Here is a 16,163-nt window from a genome sequence, read left to right on the forward strand (position 1 = left end):
CACATATACATGTATGTATCAACACTATACACATATACATGTATGTATCAACAACACTATGCATATATACATGTATATAGCAACAACACTATGCACATATACATGTATGTATCAACCACACTATACACATATACATGTATGTATAAACACTGTACACATATACATGTATGTATCAACAACACTATGCACATATACATGTATGTATCAACACTATACACATATACATGCATGTATTATTGTTAACATTAGGGGCTGCCAAGTCTTCTCCGACTCACAGCAACCCTGTAGAGGGTTTCTGAGGAGTGACTGGTGGGTTTGAACCACTGACCTTGTAGCTCAAATCTACCTTGCAGTCCAGCATTTATCCTAAATATACATATGTATATATTGTATATTCTAAAATATTGTTCTCCTTCAAAATGTTATCACAGCATATTCTATTGGTTACTAACGAAGGATTTCTCCAATTGGCTCTATAAAAGACCAAGTATGATCTATTTTCTAGCCTTAAAGGCATGCTAATTAATGGACCAACTTACATCTTACACCAATCCCTCTTCTGAAGTTAGCAGATTCTGTTGAGTTTATCATCAACTTTCTGTCTCTCCGATTGTAAACTTCCAGTTCATCTGTCAGTTTCCCCTCTCCCTGGCTGCTGCCTTCTTGTTGGAATCAAGGGCTTTGCCTTTTTCTTCATAGTGCTGGATGAGTACCAATATCTTTTCATTTTCAGTGTCAGCCCTTTGCTTCCAGCCTTTATTGGCCTTATTCAGTATCACATTATTCCTCTTCCTGGTCTTCAACTATCTTAAAGCTCCGAACAAATTCCACTCGCTTCCAGCTGCCTACAGAATAATATGTCGCTGTTGTTATGTGCCGTGGAGTCAGTTCTGTGCAGGGTCCTCTGTTCAATCTTTACAGGAGCAGAAAGCCTCATCTTTCTCCCACAGAACAACTGGTAGTTTCAAACTGCTGACCCTGAGATTAGCAGCCCAATTTGTAACCGCTACACTACCAGAGCTCCTGTCAATTTAAGATTCTTTTCACACATCTCTTTAGCTTTCCCATTCCCCTAAGTCACCCCATAGCAGCAAACCCAGTCACCCCACACACCATGCAGTATGGTTCCCTTTACCTTGCTCAGCCAGACCATCTCTTTCTTTATTGCCTCTTCTTCTACCTCGTAACATAGGACCTACCCTATGTTGAGGATGTGTTTCACCCACTACTTCCTCAACCCTATCTTTTATAGCTACTTGAATGAATGGAAATCTTCCCCAAAGTAAAATAAAATGCCAAAAAATAATACATAATTCCTCAAGTTTAACATTTTCTTCCATAAAGGTTTCTGGTGACTGACCCTATCCTTCATATGACTGGGTATAATTAAGCAAAGAGGTCGACATGGACTTATTTTAATTTCTCTAAATCAGTATTCAGTGGTATCACACAGGCAACATGGTTTCAGGTCCCGCTCTGTCTTTATAAGAGGAATTACTTTGTTATGTGGTCTGTGAGAAAATAAGTTGTAAAAACTTTGCAAATACAAGATGCTGAAACGCCTCACCTCACACTCCCATGTCATCTTGTTACAGTGGCTCAGTGTGCCCTTTGCACTCTCACATCCTGCCGTCACCGACATCGGGTTCACCGCTGTGCACACCAAATACCAGGAGCCTTGGCTGGGAACCATCGAATCGTTTGAAGTCTACTCGTGGCTTGATAGTTTTCTGTTGTTGGTAAGTGATGCTCTGACCTGAAGAATGCAGATTAATTAGTCTGGAACTCAAATGCATTTGGAAGCTTTTCATAGTCACAAGTAAAATTCACCTATTGGAAGGGTGGAAGGAAACCTGGTAGTGGACTGGGTTATGAGCTGAGCTGCTAGCCACAAGGTAGCAATTCGAATCTACCGGCCTCTCCATGGAGAAAAGGTGAGGCTTTCTGCTCCTGGAAAGAGTTACATCCTCAGATCCTCATACAAGGTCACTGTGGGTCAGAATCAACTCAATGGCACACAGCCACCGCCACGGTCATTAGAAGGGTACAGCTACTCACTAACTGGAAGCTGAAGAATATGAGAGGTGGGAAGCAAACAAGACCTTAAAAGGACAGCATCCATGGTAGTATGTGTGACCCACAGGCAGTATGTCAGTTATAGATGCTCTACCCCAAATACCTCCCCCAGTCTGAGAAGGCCGTACACGTCCATTTCTTCTGAAATAAAGAATTCTCTCAGTCTCACATTACAGAGTAACCAAATGAACAGTGTCATAGATCCTAAGTGCATGAGGTAAACTCAGGAACAATACCAACAGAGAAGTCTGAGGCAGCGTGGGAACATGCATGAAGAATGCTGGGTAAAGGCATTGGCATACAGGGATGGGTACAAACAAGTAAGAAGGGTCATCGCACACGAACTGAATAAGGGGAAACAGAAGGCAACCCACTACATATTATTTGCTAATTAGAAGGATTGTTGTAGCTAAGTGTCCTTGAGTCAGTTCTGACTCCTAGAGACTGTGTATAGGGCTTTGAGGAGCAGCTGGTGGGTTTGAACCGGCAACCTTTTGGTTAGCAGTCCACTACTTTTCCTACAGTACTGTATTAAAACAACACACAGAACTTAATTTCAAAGTAGGAAATAGGTTATTTTTTACATCAAAATGCAAGGGAAAAATAGACTATTTTCGTTTCCCCTTTGGCAAATTAACATACCTTTTTTGATTTTACTTTTAGTGGTAACTTTTTGGACTTTAGTATTACGTTAGTCTGCCCCAGGTAAAAAGGGTTGTGTTGTTGTTGTTGTTAGGTGCCATGGAGTCGGTACTGACTCATAGTGACCCTAAATAGAAGGAAACACTGCCAGGTCTTGGGCCAACCTCACAATTGTTGTCACACTTGAGCCTACTGATGCTTATCAACAGAGAAAAGATTGAAGTTGTCAAGAAAAAGGGTACATCGTATTTAATCCCTTTCTTCATTCGATTGAAAATTGTAAGCATTCTGGGAAAATGAAATCCAGTCGATGAGGGGGACTTCAAAAAGTCTGTGGAAAAACTCCATAATCTCTTCATTCTATTTTTTGCCACAAACTTTTTGAAGCCCTTTGGTATTTCATTCAGGAAAAAGTTCTCCAGTTCACCATCAGTAAAATGTTTGTTGGAGTCCTGTGGGCTAATGTCACGGACTGCAAAGTCATTTGAATCACAAGGTTGACGATTCAAGCTCACCAGCCACTCCTTGAAAACCCAATACAGTGTCCCTATGGATCAGAACAACAACAACAAAATGTTTGTTACTGCATTTTCCTGCTTACTTTCTGGATATTCTTTACTGGGGTCTGTAGTAAAACTGTAAAATCTGCTTGGCAGGTGTTTATAGGAAAGAAATGAGGAAGGCACAAAAATGTATGCCATTTGTTGAGAATCACACTGCTGTCTGAACTTCTAACTGAAATACTCACAAACCTCAATCAATGTCTTTCCTTTGTCTACACCACCCTATTTTTTCTTTTTACATTTAAAAGATAGGAAAAGCTTTTGAACCTCTATTGCTTGTCCCTGAAAGAAATCGTTTTGAATTCAGTCCTATGTAACAGGCACTGGGCTTGGCCCATGTGCTACATGGGAACAATACAGACACCCTAGAACCTGGCACTGTGGGGAGAACATTTGGATACAATGTAACCTGACACTCTTTCCTGTTTTCATTCATTTGCATAGTCCCCATTTGTGGGCCACCCATTCCAGGCCAGACAGAGGACTGCAGCAGAGGGGGTAACCCACACAAAAGTATTTTCCCAGCCTCTTCATCTTTTAAAAACCTTTTTATTCAAGTGTGACGTATATACTGAATACTATACAACTATATATGTATGGCTTGATGCATTTTCACAAAGCAAGCATGTCCATCTAATTAGCAAGCAGATCAAGTTGCAGAATGGAAGCAGGACTCCCCTGCTCTGTCTCCTTTCCAGTCATTACCCTCCCCACAAAGGTGGCAACAAATCCAACTCCAGAGGCCATAGTTTACTTTTGCCTGCCTTTTTGTTTTGTTTTATTCTCCTCCATGCAGTGAGGAGACTTCCTTCCAAATTGTGGTTTCCGGTTCTCCAGATCCCGTGACCTGTAATTTTACTTGTGGTCTTCTGCATCCAGCTGATGGGGAAGGAAACGAAGTGTGAAGGAGGCTGGCCCACTGAGCACTCCCAGCCCCTCCTTAACCACACCGGTGCCTAGGGGCTCACAGCTGGGCCCTGGGGCGTTTTGCTTTTCCCCTTCATATTAGTCACTCTTCCAGGTACACATCTGTCGCCACCCTCAACCAGTAACACATTTCAGTGTTTTCCTAAGCACCAAGTTACTTACCGTTACGCTTATATGCGCCCTTAGTCAATTCATTGTTTCTCATTTTGTTCCCATATGTAATTTTTGGTTGTACATATTACCAACAATAAATATTAAGCACATCTTCAATATAGGTATATGTATACGGATGCTTCAAGAAGGACACGGAAACATGGACTTAAAAGGTAATGAAATTTTTCCCAAGAACTTTTTGCAGTTCCCTCCTATTTAGCAATTTCTTATATGTACTGTATTAACAGGAGGGCAGTGTCTCCATAAGATAAGCAGTGGACTGCCAACCACAAAGTCTGCAGTTGGAGCCCGAAAGCCACTCCATGAGAGAAAATGAAGCTTTCTGCTCCCACAAAGATTTAAAAAGACTTAGAAACCTTACGTAGGGTCACTCTGAGTTGGAACCAACTCTACAGCACTTAACAGCAGCAACTATATTAACATATTATATAAAACATTTGATGAAAGCACAATGGGGATACATAGAAAGTCTAACCTTTTCTTCACATGCCCTAATATATTGTCTTGAACACTTTATGCAACGCACTGGACTGTAAGGTTGGTTTGAACTGCAAGATCAGCAGTTCAAACGCACCAGCCACTGCTCAGAGATCCTATACAGGGTCATTATGAGTCAGAACGAACTCCACGTCCATGGCACTTAACAACAACAACTTTGGGAAGTGACTAGAAGGCAGTGACTCTTCCACGAGGCAGTGAGCCACCAGCAACCCTTTTTCATCTTTGTGCCGCGATCCTGGGAATGTGGTGCTGTGGGATAAAGCAACAGACCAGGAAGGTTAGTTTGAAACACAAGGTTGGCAGTTCAAACTCAACAGCTGCTCCTCAGAAATCCTATATAGGGTCACTATGAGTTGGAACCAACTTAACGGCACCTAACAACCCCACCACCCTGATCAAGATTGCATTGCCTGACACAGGAATCCACTGCACACATATTTATTGAATTGCACTGATTCCAATTAAAAGCTGTACTTTCATGTTCTTATCTTTTCACAATATTTTATGGTGGTTTCAACCTCCAAATGAGAACAAACTGAAGCCTCTGGATAGTTCTGAGGCAGTTTGAAACAGGTAAGTAAAGGAAAAGAAAGGATGAGTTTATGTAATTACAGATGAAAAGAACTAGCAATTCTGTGCACTTCAACGTGTAAGTATGACAAGAACTGAAGGACAAGGATGGAGGCGTGTGGCAGGTGGGACCATGTCCCACACTTCAGGGTTTCATTTATTACTATTTTTAATTTGATTATAATAAGCCTTAAAAAACAAAAACCTTTCATCGATGCTATTTGTCTCCGATTCAGAAGTGAGTTCATGTGGTCTCTCTGCAGATTCTGGGTGGAATCCCATGGCAAGCCTATTTCCAGAGAGTTCTGTCTTCATCCTCAGCCACTTACGCTCAAGTGCTCTCCTTCCTGGCAGCTTTCGGGTGTCTGGTGATGGCTCTCCCAGCCATTCTCATTGGCGCCATCGGAGCATCCACAGGTAAACCTCCTGGAGCTTCCCTAACTGACTATTCAGACTTACCCACAAACCCCGTGAGCTTGCGGATTACCCCCAGCTGCCCTACCGGCCCACCCACCTCACTCACTTACACTGCTGTAGATACTTTTGTTACAGCACCAAAGGACTGTCTTACAGTTCAAAGGTCTCTAAAGTTTTGGGGACTGCTGCTTCAACAATAAAATGTTTGTGAGCTTACGCCCCAAACGTAGGCATATTTACCAGCTTCTCTCCTCCTGTTAGCAATGGTCCTCACCCAGGGTTGTGCATTAAAATCACCTGAGGAAGGGTGTGGAGATTTTTTTTTTTAACACCCATTCCTTGTCTATCTGCAATAAAGCAAGACATCAGTGTTTTTATTGCATCCAAGTGCAGCCGAAGCTTAGAGCCACTTGTTTACAAGTTGATCTGTTTTTATCATAACAACCAAAGCACTATTGTTATGTTGTTGTTGTTAAGTGCTGTTGAGTAGGTTCTGACCCATAGCGACCCTGTATAGGGTTTCTGAGTAACATCTGGTGAGCTTGAACTGCTGACCTTGTGGTTGAAACTGAGTTTGCAGTCTACTGCATTAAGCCACAGTGCCACACCAGGACTCCAAAGCATTATTAGAACTTGAAATTCCTGTTTCATATTTTCAATGATTTGTTAAGAAATTTCTTTCTTAGAAAAAGACCTCAATTATTGGGTACTGAAAAGCTATAAACGAAGGCAGACGTCACTAACTGATGGTACATTTAACACCCAGCTGACCTCCATGCAGAGCGTGTTTTTAAAAACTCACTTTTAATTTGATTGAATTTATTGTTTCTGACCTTTCTATCTGTATGCTTTTATTAACAATTTTCATGAACACATAGTGAAAATCCCATCACGTTAACCTAAATTCAAAGAAATCTACTAAGTAATCATACTTCAATGGATTAACTAAAGTTCCCGTGACATCTGTCAGTTTGTAGTTCTCCGGTGGCTTACATGTTTCTGTGATGCCAGAAGAAATGCCACCAGTTATTTCAGACACAAGTCGCATCACCTGTGGTAAATAGGTTTCATTGGCATTTCCAGACTAAGACAGACTAGGAAGGAGGACCAGGTGGCCTACATCTAAAATTCCTGGCCTGTGAAAACTGTATGGATAGCAGCAGAACATCATCTGAAATAGTGCTGAGAGCTGCTCCCCTCGGGTTGGAAGGGCCTCTAAATACAACTGGAGAAGCTGCCTTAAGAAAGGCGAGTCAGCCTCAGTGACATGGATGGAGTAAAGCTTTCAGGACAACTCCGAATGAAAAGAAATCACTGAAAAAATCCGTCAGAAATCCAGACATGGAAGGCTGCTGTTGTCAAATGCTGTCAAGTCAGTTCGGCCTCACAGCAACCCTGCATAAGGTTTCTAAGGAGCAGCTGGTTTGAACTGCTGAATTTGTGGTTAGCAGTCCAGTGCTTATCCCACAGTACCAGATCATGGAAACTATAAAGTATAAATTTGTAAAATTTGAGAGGTATCAAAAATGAAATGAAAAGATCAATGTCCTAGGAATTAGTGACCTAATTTTAAATGGTATTGACCATTTAAAATTAGACAAACATATAGTCTATTACATATAGTCCTGGTGTGGTGCTGTGGGTTAATGCGCTGGACTGCAAAGTCGGTTTGAACTGCAAGGTCAGCAGTTCAAGCTCACCAGCCACTCCTGTACAGGGTTGCTATGAGTTGGAAGTGACTTGATGGCACTTAACAACAACAACAACATAGTATATTATTCCAGGAATAACAAATTGAAGAGGAGCAGTATTACCTTCATTGTCATAAAGAATATCTCAAGATCTAGCCAGAAGTCCAACGCTGTCAGTGATAGGGTACTAACCCATATGCCCACAAGGAAGAGCACTTACTGCTACTATTGCACAAATTTGCATACTGACTACTAATGCCAAGGATGAAGAAATTGAGACTTTTAGCCAAACTTGCAGTCCGAAATTGATCAAAAATGAAATGAAAATGCAATGACAATTATTGTTGATTGGAATGTGAAAGTTGGAAATGAAGAAGGAAGATCAGTAGTTGAAAAATATGGCCTTAGTGAAAGAAATGATGCAAGAGATTGCATGGTTTATCAAACTTACAATCTAGGGACTCTGAAAACCCAACTACCTACTCTTTATAAAATACCTGTTTTCAACAACACGAACAGCGACTATTCACGTGGACTTCACCAGATGGAATACACAGGAGTCAAACTGACTACATCTGTGGAAAGAGACGATGGAGAAGCCCTGTGTCATCAGTCAGAAGAAGGCTAGGGGCCAACTGTGGAATGAGACCATCAATTGCAAGTTCAAGGTGAAACTGAAGAAAATTGAAACAAGAGCCAAAGTACAACCTTGAGACTATCCCACCTGAATTTAAAGCCCATCTCAAGAACAAATTTGACACATTGAACACTAATGACTGAAGACCAGATGAGTTGTAGGATGATATCAGGACAACTGTATGAATAAAACAAAAGGTCATTAAAAACAAGAAGAAGAAAAAATACCCAAATGGATTTCAGAAGAGACTCTGAAACTTGCTTTTAAATGTAAAGTAGCTAAAGTAGATGGACGAAATGATAAAGTAAACAATGTGAGCAGACGATTTTAAAGGGTTGCTCAAGAAGACAAAGCATTATAAGGAAATACAGAAAGACTGGAGTTAGAAAATGGAAAGGGAAGCATAGGTTTCACATTTCTCAAGCTGAAAGAACAGAAGACAAAGCCAAGCCTTGAGTTGCAATACTGAAGGATTCCATGGACAAACTAATGAACAAAGCAGGAAGCATCAAAAGAAGATGCAAGAACTACAACCACGGTCCCTATGATCAAGGTACCACAGGATCAAGAACCAATGGCATTGAAGGAAGAAGTCCAAAGTGCACTGAAGGCATTAGTGAGAAACAAGGCTTCAAGTAGAATGCCAACTGAAATGTCTCAACACACTGATATAGTACTGGAGACATTCATTTGTTTATGCCAAGACGTTTGGCAAACAGCAACCAGGCCAACCAACTAGAAGAAATCTATGTTTGTGCTCATTTCAAAGAAAGGTAATTCAACAGACATCAGTATAAATTATACCTCAAATAAAGAAAACAAAAATTTCCACAGCTGGACTAATAATAGGCAATATCGTGACTACATAGAAAAGACTGAAGTTGTCGAGGATTACATTTTACTGGAATGCAAAGTCAACACCCATAGAAGCAGCAATCAAGAAATCAAATGATGTACTGGGTTAATCTGCTGAAAAATACTTCTTTAAAGTGTTAAAAATCAAAGACATCCCTTTTAGGACTAAGGTGTACCTAACTCAAGCCAAGATATTTTCTGTCACCTCATATACATGTGAAACTCGACTGTGAATATGGAAAATTAATCCCTAAAAAAAATTAGGGATTGATGTATTTTCATTATAGGGTGTCAACAAAACTCAAACGCACCATGGATTGCCAGAAAGAATGAACACATCTATCCTGGGAGACGTACAGCCAGAGTCCGGCTCAGAGGAAGGGATGGTGAAACTTCATCTCACTTACTTTGGAAATGTTATTAGGAAGGTCCAGTTCTTGGAGAAGGACATCATGCTTGGTAGAGGGTAAAGGAGAAAGAGAAACATCCTCAACAAGATGGATTGACACAGTGGCCAAAACCAAGAGCTGAAATCTGGCAACGATTGTGAGGATTGTGTAGGACTGGACAGTGTTTTGTTATACACGGTGTTGTTATGAGTCACAACAGTCTGGTTGGCGCCTAATAACAACAGCAATGGCAAACAAAGTTCTCTTCGTACGCCATTGCATTTTGTAAAGACGGTTCTGGGTGGTGTTCACATGGATATTTTGACTTTGAATGTTATTTTGACTTTCAGTAGAGCTATTGATTGGTTTATAAGGACCGGGCAGTGTTTCATTTTGTTGTGCATAAGGTCGCTATGAGTCCGTACCCACTCGATGGCACCTAACAACAACAAAATAATTTTAAAAAAACAATCAATGTGTATTTCATACACTGCCCTTTTCAGCTGCTCATCTACAACATAAACACTTGAAAGTATGGCTGGCCTCATTTATTTCTGAAGCAGAAAACAGATTTGGACATTAGTGTGTGTGTGTAATTTGATTGGTTTGTTTTACAAGACAATAGACTCATAAAAACAGCATAAAATGTGTGGTTCTCTTGGAATAGGAATAGAATCTTGGTTAGCCTTTCTGGTACCATGTCAGCTAATGCTACAAAACTGGTTTTATCTCAGCATGGCCTTGAACAATGGTGATAGAAAATGGGAGTGAAACGATTGATCGTTTCTAAGAGAAACCACTCTGACTTTGTGTTTTAAATATGACATTAGAGAACTTCAGCAAATAAGAAAAGAGACGTGCTGCTACAGATTCTACTGTATTCTTCAGCGTTTGCTATAGCTAACCACTGTTGTTGTTGTTAAGTGCCGTCAAGTCAGATCTGACCCATAGCGACCCTGAACTGGGTTTCCGAGGCTGTAAGTCTTTACGGGAGCAGAAAGCCTCATCTTTCTCCTGCGGAGCAGCTGGCAGTTTCGAACTGCTGACGTTAAGGTTCGCAGCCCGATTCGTAACCACTACGCTACCAGAGCTTCTTTATAGCTAAACACTAAGGAATCGATATTCAAAGATAAACTTTGATTCAAGTCCTTCTATCATAACAGAAGTTCAAAATCTTCCCAATTTTTCAGTCCTGTGCTAGTCTGCACTTTTCATTCACTAAAAGACACCGTCCTTACCGTAGCGTGCCTCTCGCTTCTAGTGAGTGGAATTCTTTACTTGGAGGATTTAGATGGAGGAAAAACAATGTTGAGGCAGCTTGAAAGTCACGTTTATATGTGGAAGAAGACTGTGAGACTAGGTCCATTAATGTCTGTACGCATTTACACAAGAACTACTGAATAACAAGGAGTGAAAAAGTGATCTCCTCTCCCACTTTCAAATGGTGGGAGAGAAATCAAATTCTGTTTAAAGCATTTGTTTTCTGTTTCCACACCACGCCATGCCACCAGAATACTATGTAATTGCAGGGAAGTAATAAATGTCTCTCTGTAGGATCCACCCTGGACTGTGAACCATAAGGTTGGGAGTTCAAACCCACCCACCAGCTGCTCCTCAGAAACTCTATACAGGGTCGCTATGAGTCACAACCAACTCAAAGGCACATAACAGAAAAAAAATAATAACTAATACTCACTGGAAACCAGAATAAACTGTTGTTGTTAAGTGCCGTGGAGTCGGTTCCAACTCGTAGTGACCCTGTACAGGGTTTCCGAGGCTATAAATCTTTTACAGGAGCAGAAAGCCTCATCTTTCTCCCGCGGAACAGCTGGTAGTTTCGAACTACTGACCCTGAGGTTAGCAGCCCGATTCGTAACCACTGTGCTACTAGAGCTCCTTGGTGGTGGTGGTTATGTGCTGTGGACTACTACAGATAGTTTAATTACCAAACAAGTACTTAAGATAGACAAGAGACGCTAAAGGTCTTAGTAAGAATGGGACTCACATATGACACCTGGAAACTTCAGAACTTCTTTGAAGAAAGAAGCTATCAAGAAAGGCTAGATAAAACTCAATGTATGAAAAGCTATTCTACTACTAAAGAATTTTTTAAAATTCTTGAACATTAAGTACAAGACCAAGTTCCGGCCCTGGAAGTGATTACAATAGTACATGCATGCTTCACCTAACTAGAAACATATGTGAGTCTGAATTTATTTCAAAGGTTACCTACTCAATCGGAGGATGCCCTAATGGACACATAGCATTCTTCTTATTGGTCGCTATTGTTTCTGTTAACAGACTGGAATCAGACGGCATATGGGTTACCAGACCCCAAGACTAAGGAAGAAGCAGACATGATTCTGCCCATCGTTCTGCAGTATCTCTGCCCTGTGTATATTTCCTTCTTTGGTCTGGGCGCAGTTTCTGCCGCTGTTATGTCGTCCGCAGACTCTTCCATCCTATCAGCAAGTTCCATGTTTGCACGGAACATCTACCAGCTTTCATTCAGACAAAATGTAAGGACAAGTCTTTAAAAGTTGTAACTTAATATTATCATTGTTGCTGTTGGTTTGTATATACAGTTATATGCTTATTCTCTCCGATGTAAAATTGGATCTTGTATTGGTTACTTTAAGCATGTTGTTGTTGCTAAATGCCATAGAGTCTTCTATGACTTATAGCAACCCTGTGTAGGGTTTCCAAGGAGCAGCTGGTGAGTTTGAACTGCCAATCTTGTGGTTCAAAAGGTCTTGCAGTCCAGTGCTTATCCTACAGCATCACACCAGCACTCCTTGATTTGCATGTTGTTGTTAAGTTCTATCAAGTCAGTTCCGACTCCCAGCGACTCTGTATAGGACTCCCAAGAAGTGGCAGGTGAGTTTGAACCACTTTATCTCACAGCACCACACCAGGACTCAAGACTAATTAATAATGAATATTAATAATATTGAAAATGAGTATGAATGCATTCAAGTTTATATAGAAAGGAGCAAATAAATAGAAATATTTTCCTGATACGGTGCTGTAAGAAAAGCACTAGACAACAAGGTCAGGTTGAACTGCAAGGTCAGAGGTTGAAGCCCACCAGTCACTTTGCGGAACCCCTATACCGGATCGCTATGAGTTGAAACCAACTCAATGGAGTTTAATAACAAGAACATTTTCAAAAAGTACAGTTATCTTGCTAGAGTTTAAACATTTGTCTTTCTGAGGAAAGAAAAATAAAATCTGAAATTTTTTTAAATAAAATAAGTTAGTGTCATTAAATAGTACAGGGAACTTGAGAGAGGTACTACATGGTGAGCAAATGAGTCCACCTGGTATTTTTATAGTTTCTGTCCTGCTCGTCACCTGAATTCCCAAGTCTACTTTTGTCAGGAAATAGTCTCTCAATTTGATTTTCCTTATTCAAGTGAGTGCATAGCAGTGTGGTACTGTGGTCATTTACAGCCTCCGGAGGTACAGTACATTAAGCGTTGGGATGCCAACCAAAAGATGGGCACTTAGAGCCCACCAGATGCTCCGAAGCTCTGTGGAGCAGTTCTGCGTGTCCTATAGAGATGCTGTGGGTCAGCACCAATTCAGCCGCAGTATGTTTGCAGTTCCCATGGCCACGAGTTCCCTTCTACCTTCCTCCCTGGAGCAAAACTTTGCCCCCCTCTAGGTGTGGCTCTGTGGGTTAATGCGCCAGACTGCAAAGCCATTTAAACTGCAAGGTCGGCAGTTCAAGCTCACCAGCTGCTCCTTGGAAACCCTATAAAGGGTCGCTATGGGTCAGAATCGACTCTACGGCACTTCACAACAACAACAACAACAGGTTTTCTAGGCAATGGTTACAGAAATGGTCTCGGCTGTTTTTTCATAAAGGAAACTCCGTGGACAATCTCTCTGTAAGGATATTAGACAACATTGTTGCTCTTGTTGTTGTTAAAAGCCGCTGAGTCATTTCTGACTCACAGTGACCCTGTATAGGGTTAACGAGATGTGGCTGGAGAGTTTGAACCTCCCACCTTCTAGCTCAAACTAACCTTGCAGTCAGTGCTTATCCTCCAGTGCCACACTAGGATGGTTAGCCTTAAATATTATAGGGTCTGATGGATAAGTACTTATCCTAGGGTAAGCACTGGACTGCTAACTGAAAGGGAGGCCATTCACACCCACCAGCCACTGCTCAGAAACCCTATACAGGGTCACTGTGAGCTGGAACAGGCTCCTCAGTACTAACATCAGCAGGAACAACAGAGACAGAGAGCAAAGCTAGTCCGTGCTTCCTGGGTCCCAGCAGAACTCTCTTCTAACATGTAAAACAATAGGAATCTTCCCGATTTAATTATCCCTCCATGCAGGGCACTATGCAGGTAAACACAGCCTGACTTCCTTACCAGTCTGTGGTGAACTAATTCCTGGGTGTTTCAGCACGTGTGGTGAAACTGTTCACTTCAGATTAGCAAGTAAGCACAAGTAAACCCACACTTGAACTTCACTTGCTTCCTAGGTACTCCATCCTGTCAGGGACTAGAAGTTTGGGAAGAGATTTGACTCGGTAGGAAGATGCTGTGAGGTTGGGAGAGAGCCCTAAAGCAGGATCTTTGATGTGAAAATCTTCATGATGGTTTAGTCAGTCAGTCTGTGCTTAACTACTAGGTAAGCTGACACTGCTCCAGGCACCATGTTAGCTCATTTCATATCTCCTCCCAGGCAATCAGAAACACTTAGGTCTTCTATATACCATCCATATGGTACACATATGGTACATATATGGTACACATATGGTACACTTAAACTCCTTCCAAAGGCCTACCTGGGAGTGACCTAGATCATTTGATTTGGACGCTGTCCTTAAGCTGATTGTGCCCACAGAGGGGGTTCATTAGGCCAGTTTTAAAGCACTGAATCTGACCATCTCGTTCTCTGCCTATGTGATCCAACAAGCTCGTGAAAAGCTGACAACTGTGACCATTTCTTACAGGCATCAGACAAGGAAATCGTTTGGGTCATGCGAATCACTGTGTTTGTCTTCGGAGCTTCTGCAACTGCCATGGCGTTGCTGACAAAGACCGTGTATGGGCTGTGGTACCTCAGCTCAGACCTCGTTTACATCATCATCTTCCCGCAGCTTCTCTGTGTGCTCTTCGTCAAAGGAACCAACACATATGGGGCCGTGGCCGGCTACGTTTCTGGCCTGTTCCTGAGAATAACTGGAGGGGAGCCTTACCTGTACTTACAGCCCTTGATCTTTTACCCGGGTTATTACTCTGATAAGAATGGTATATATAATCAGAGATTCCCGTTTAAGACGATCGCCATGGTTAGCTCATTCTTAGCCAACATTGGCATCTCTTATCTAGCCAAATACCTATTTGAAAGTGGAACTTTCCCACCAAAATTAGATGTATTTGATGCTGTTGTTGCGAGACACAGTGAAGAAAACATGGATAAGACAATTCTGGTGAAAAATGAAAATATTAAATTAGATGAACTTGCACCTGTGAAGCCTCGGCAGAGCCTGACTCTCAGCTCAACGTTCACCAACAGGGAGGCTCTGCTTGATGTGGACTCCAGTCCAGAGGGGTCTGGGACTGAAGATCACCTGCAATGACCCCGGAGGACACTCTGCTTTCTCACACAAAGCACGGTAATAGGGGAGTGGTGGAAAGAGAGTTTGCAACATATAACAAATTCATTTAAAAAAAATATAAGCAGAGTTCAGGAGGACAAAAATCCACCTCAGCGCAAGTGCACGAGTATAACTCAAGCTCGAAGAACTCGCCTCTGAACACCACCAATTCCTTTCTCGTCCATAGTAGTTTTGATTTCAATGCTCCATAGTTCCATAAGCATTCAAGAACAAAAGACAAGCAGCGCCTTAAAGAACCAGTGGCCAAGCAGGGTATGCGTACTTGTTACGTAAAAGGCAGTAGCTGGCTAAGACCCTGAGAAAAAGGAGATTTCATAGGCTTGGTCAAAACCCGATACGCTGCTGTACGGTGAGTCGGGAATAACTGCTGCCGTGAGCCTCTGGCAAGAACTCATTTCCATGTGTATGAATCGTGCAATACATTTACCAGCTGAAGTTTCTTTACTAGATGACTAGCCCCTTCTTTCATGTTCTGAATATGCAATTTGTTATACTTTTATTAGTGTTATTCTGAGCACAGGCAACGCAAAATCACACACACAAAATGAGGGAACATAGACTCCAGCTTTGTAGAGGAGCCCATGGCTTAGGTGAGTATGTCCGTAACTACTATCAAGTTCTGGCGGGGTGCTGCAAGGTTAATGCGCTGGACTACAAAGTCAGTTTCAACCGCAAGGTTGGCAGTTCAAGCTCACCAGCTGCTCTTCAGAAACCCTATACAGGGTCGCTATGGGTCGGAACCGACTCGACGGCACTTAACAACAACAACAACAACCACTACTACATGCACAGGGACACTCATCTGAAACATACAAGGGTTTTTAGGCAACTTTAAAGCAATAAATCAAGATGGTCATTAAGCGGAAACTCATGGGTAGTGCAGTTGATTTTTATCTTTGTCTGAAGGAGATAAACTTTTTATCTTGGGGAGATAAAAAAGGAATATCTTGGCTTACGATCTAAATTAGTATTGGAAGTAAAATTGAGCCATATGTAAGGCTATATAGCATCGGTTAAGATTACTGAGAGACAAATTGATAAATTCAAATGTGTTTCATTGAACATTGATTAATGGAAGTT

The 16,163-nt window shown here is 41.6% G+C and overlaps 1 protein-coding gene across 1 annotated transcript in view; it reads left to right on the forward strand.

Annotated features, from left to right (window-relative positions):
* Positions 1 to 15,154, forward strand: part of SLC5A7 (solute carrier family 5 (sodium/choline cotransporter), member 7) — a 40,053-nt gene extending 24,899 nt beyond the window's left edge. Inside the window, exons 5-8 of the mRNA XM_006873030.1 lie at positions 1,596 to 1,739; positions 5,717 to 5,870; positions 11,744 to 11,961; positions 14,415 to 15,154. Of these exons, the coding sequence (XP_006873092.1) occupies positions 1,596 to 1,739; positions 5,717 to 5,870; positions 11,744 to 11,961; positions 14,415 to 15,044 (1,146 nt within the window). The 3' untranslated portion in view covers positions 15,045 to 15,154. The remainder of the gene's footprint in view (positions 1 to 1,595; positions 1,740 to 5,716; positions 5,871 to 11,743; positions 11,962 to 14,414) is intronic.
* The last annotated feature ends 1,009 nt before the right edge of the window (positions 15,155 to 16,163 follow it).

This window comes from Chrysochloris asiatica, unplaced genomic scaffold, assembly GCF_000296735.1.
Source record: "Chrysochloris asiatica unplaced genomic scaffold, ChrAsi1.0 scaffold00220, whole genome shotgun sequence".
In the NCBI taxonomy this organism is placed as follows: domain Eukaryota; kingdom Metazoa; phylum Chordata; class Mammalia; order Afrosoricida; family Chrysochloridae; genus Chrysochloris; species Chrysochloris asiatica.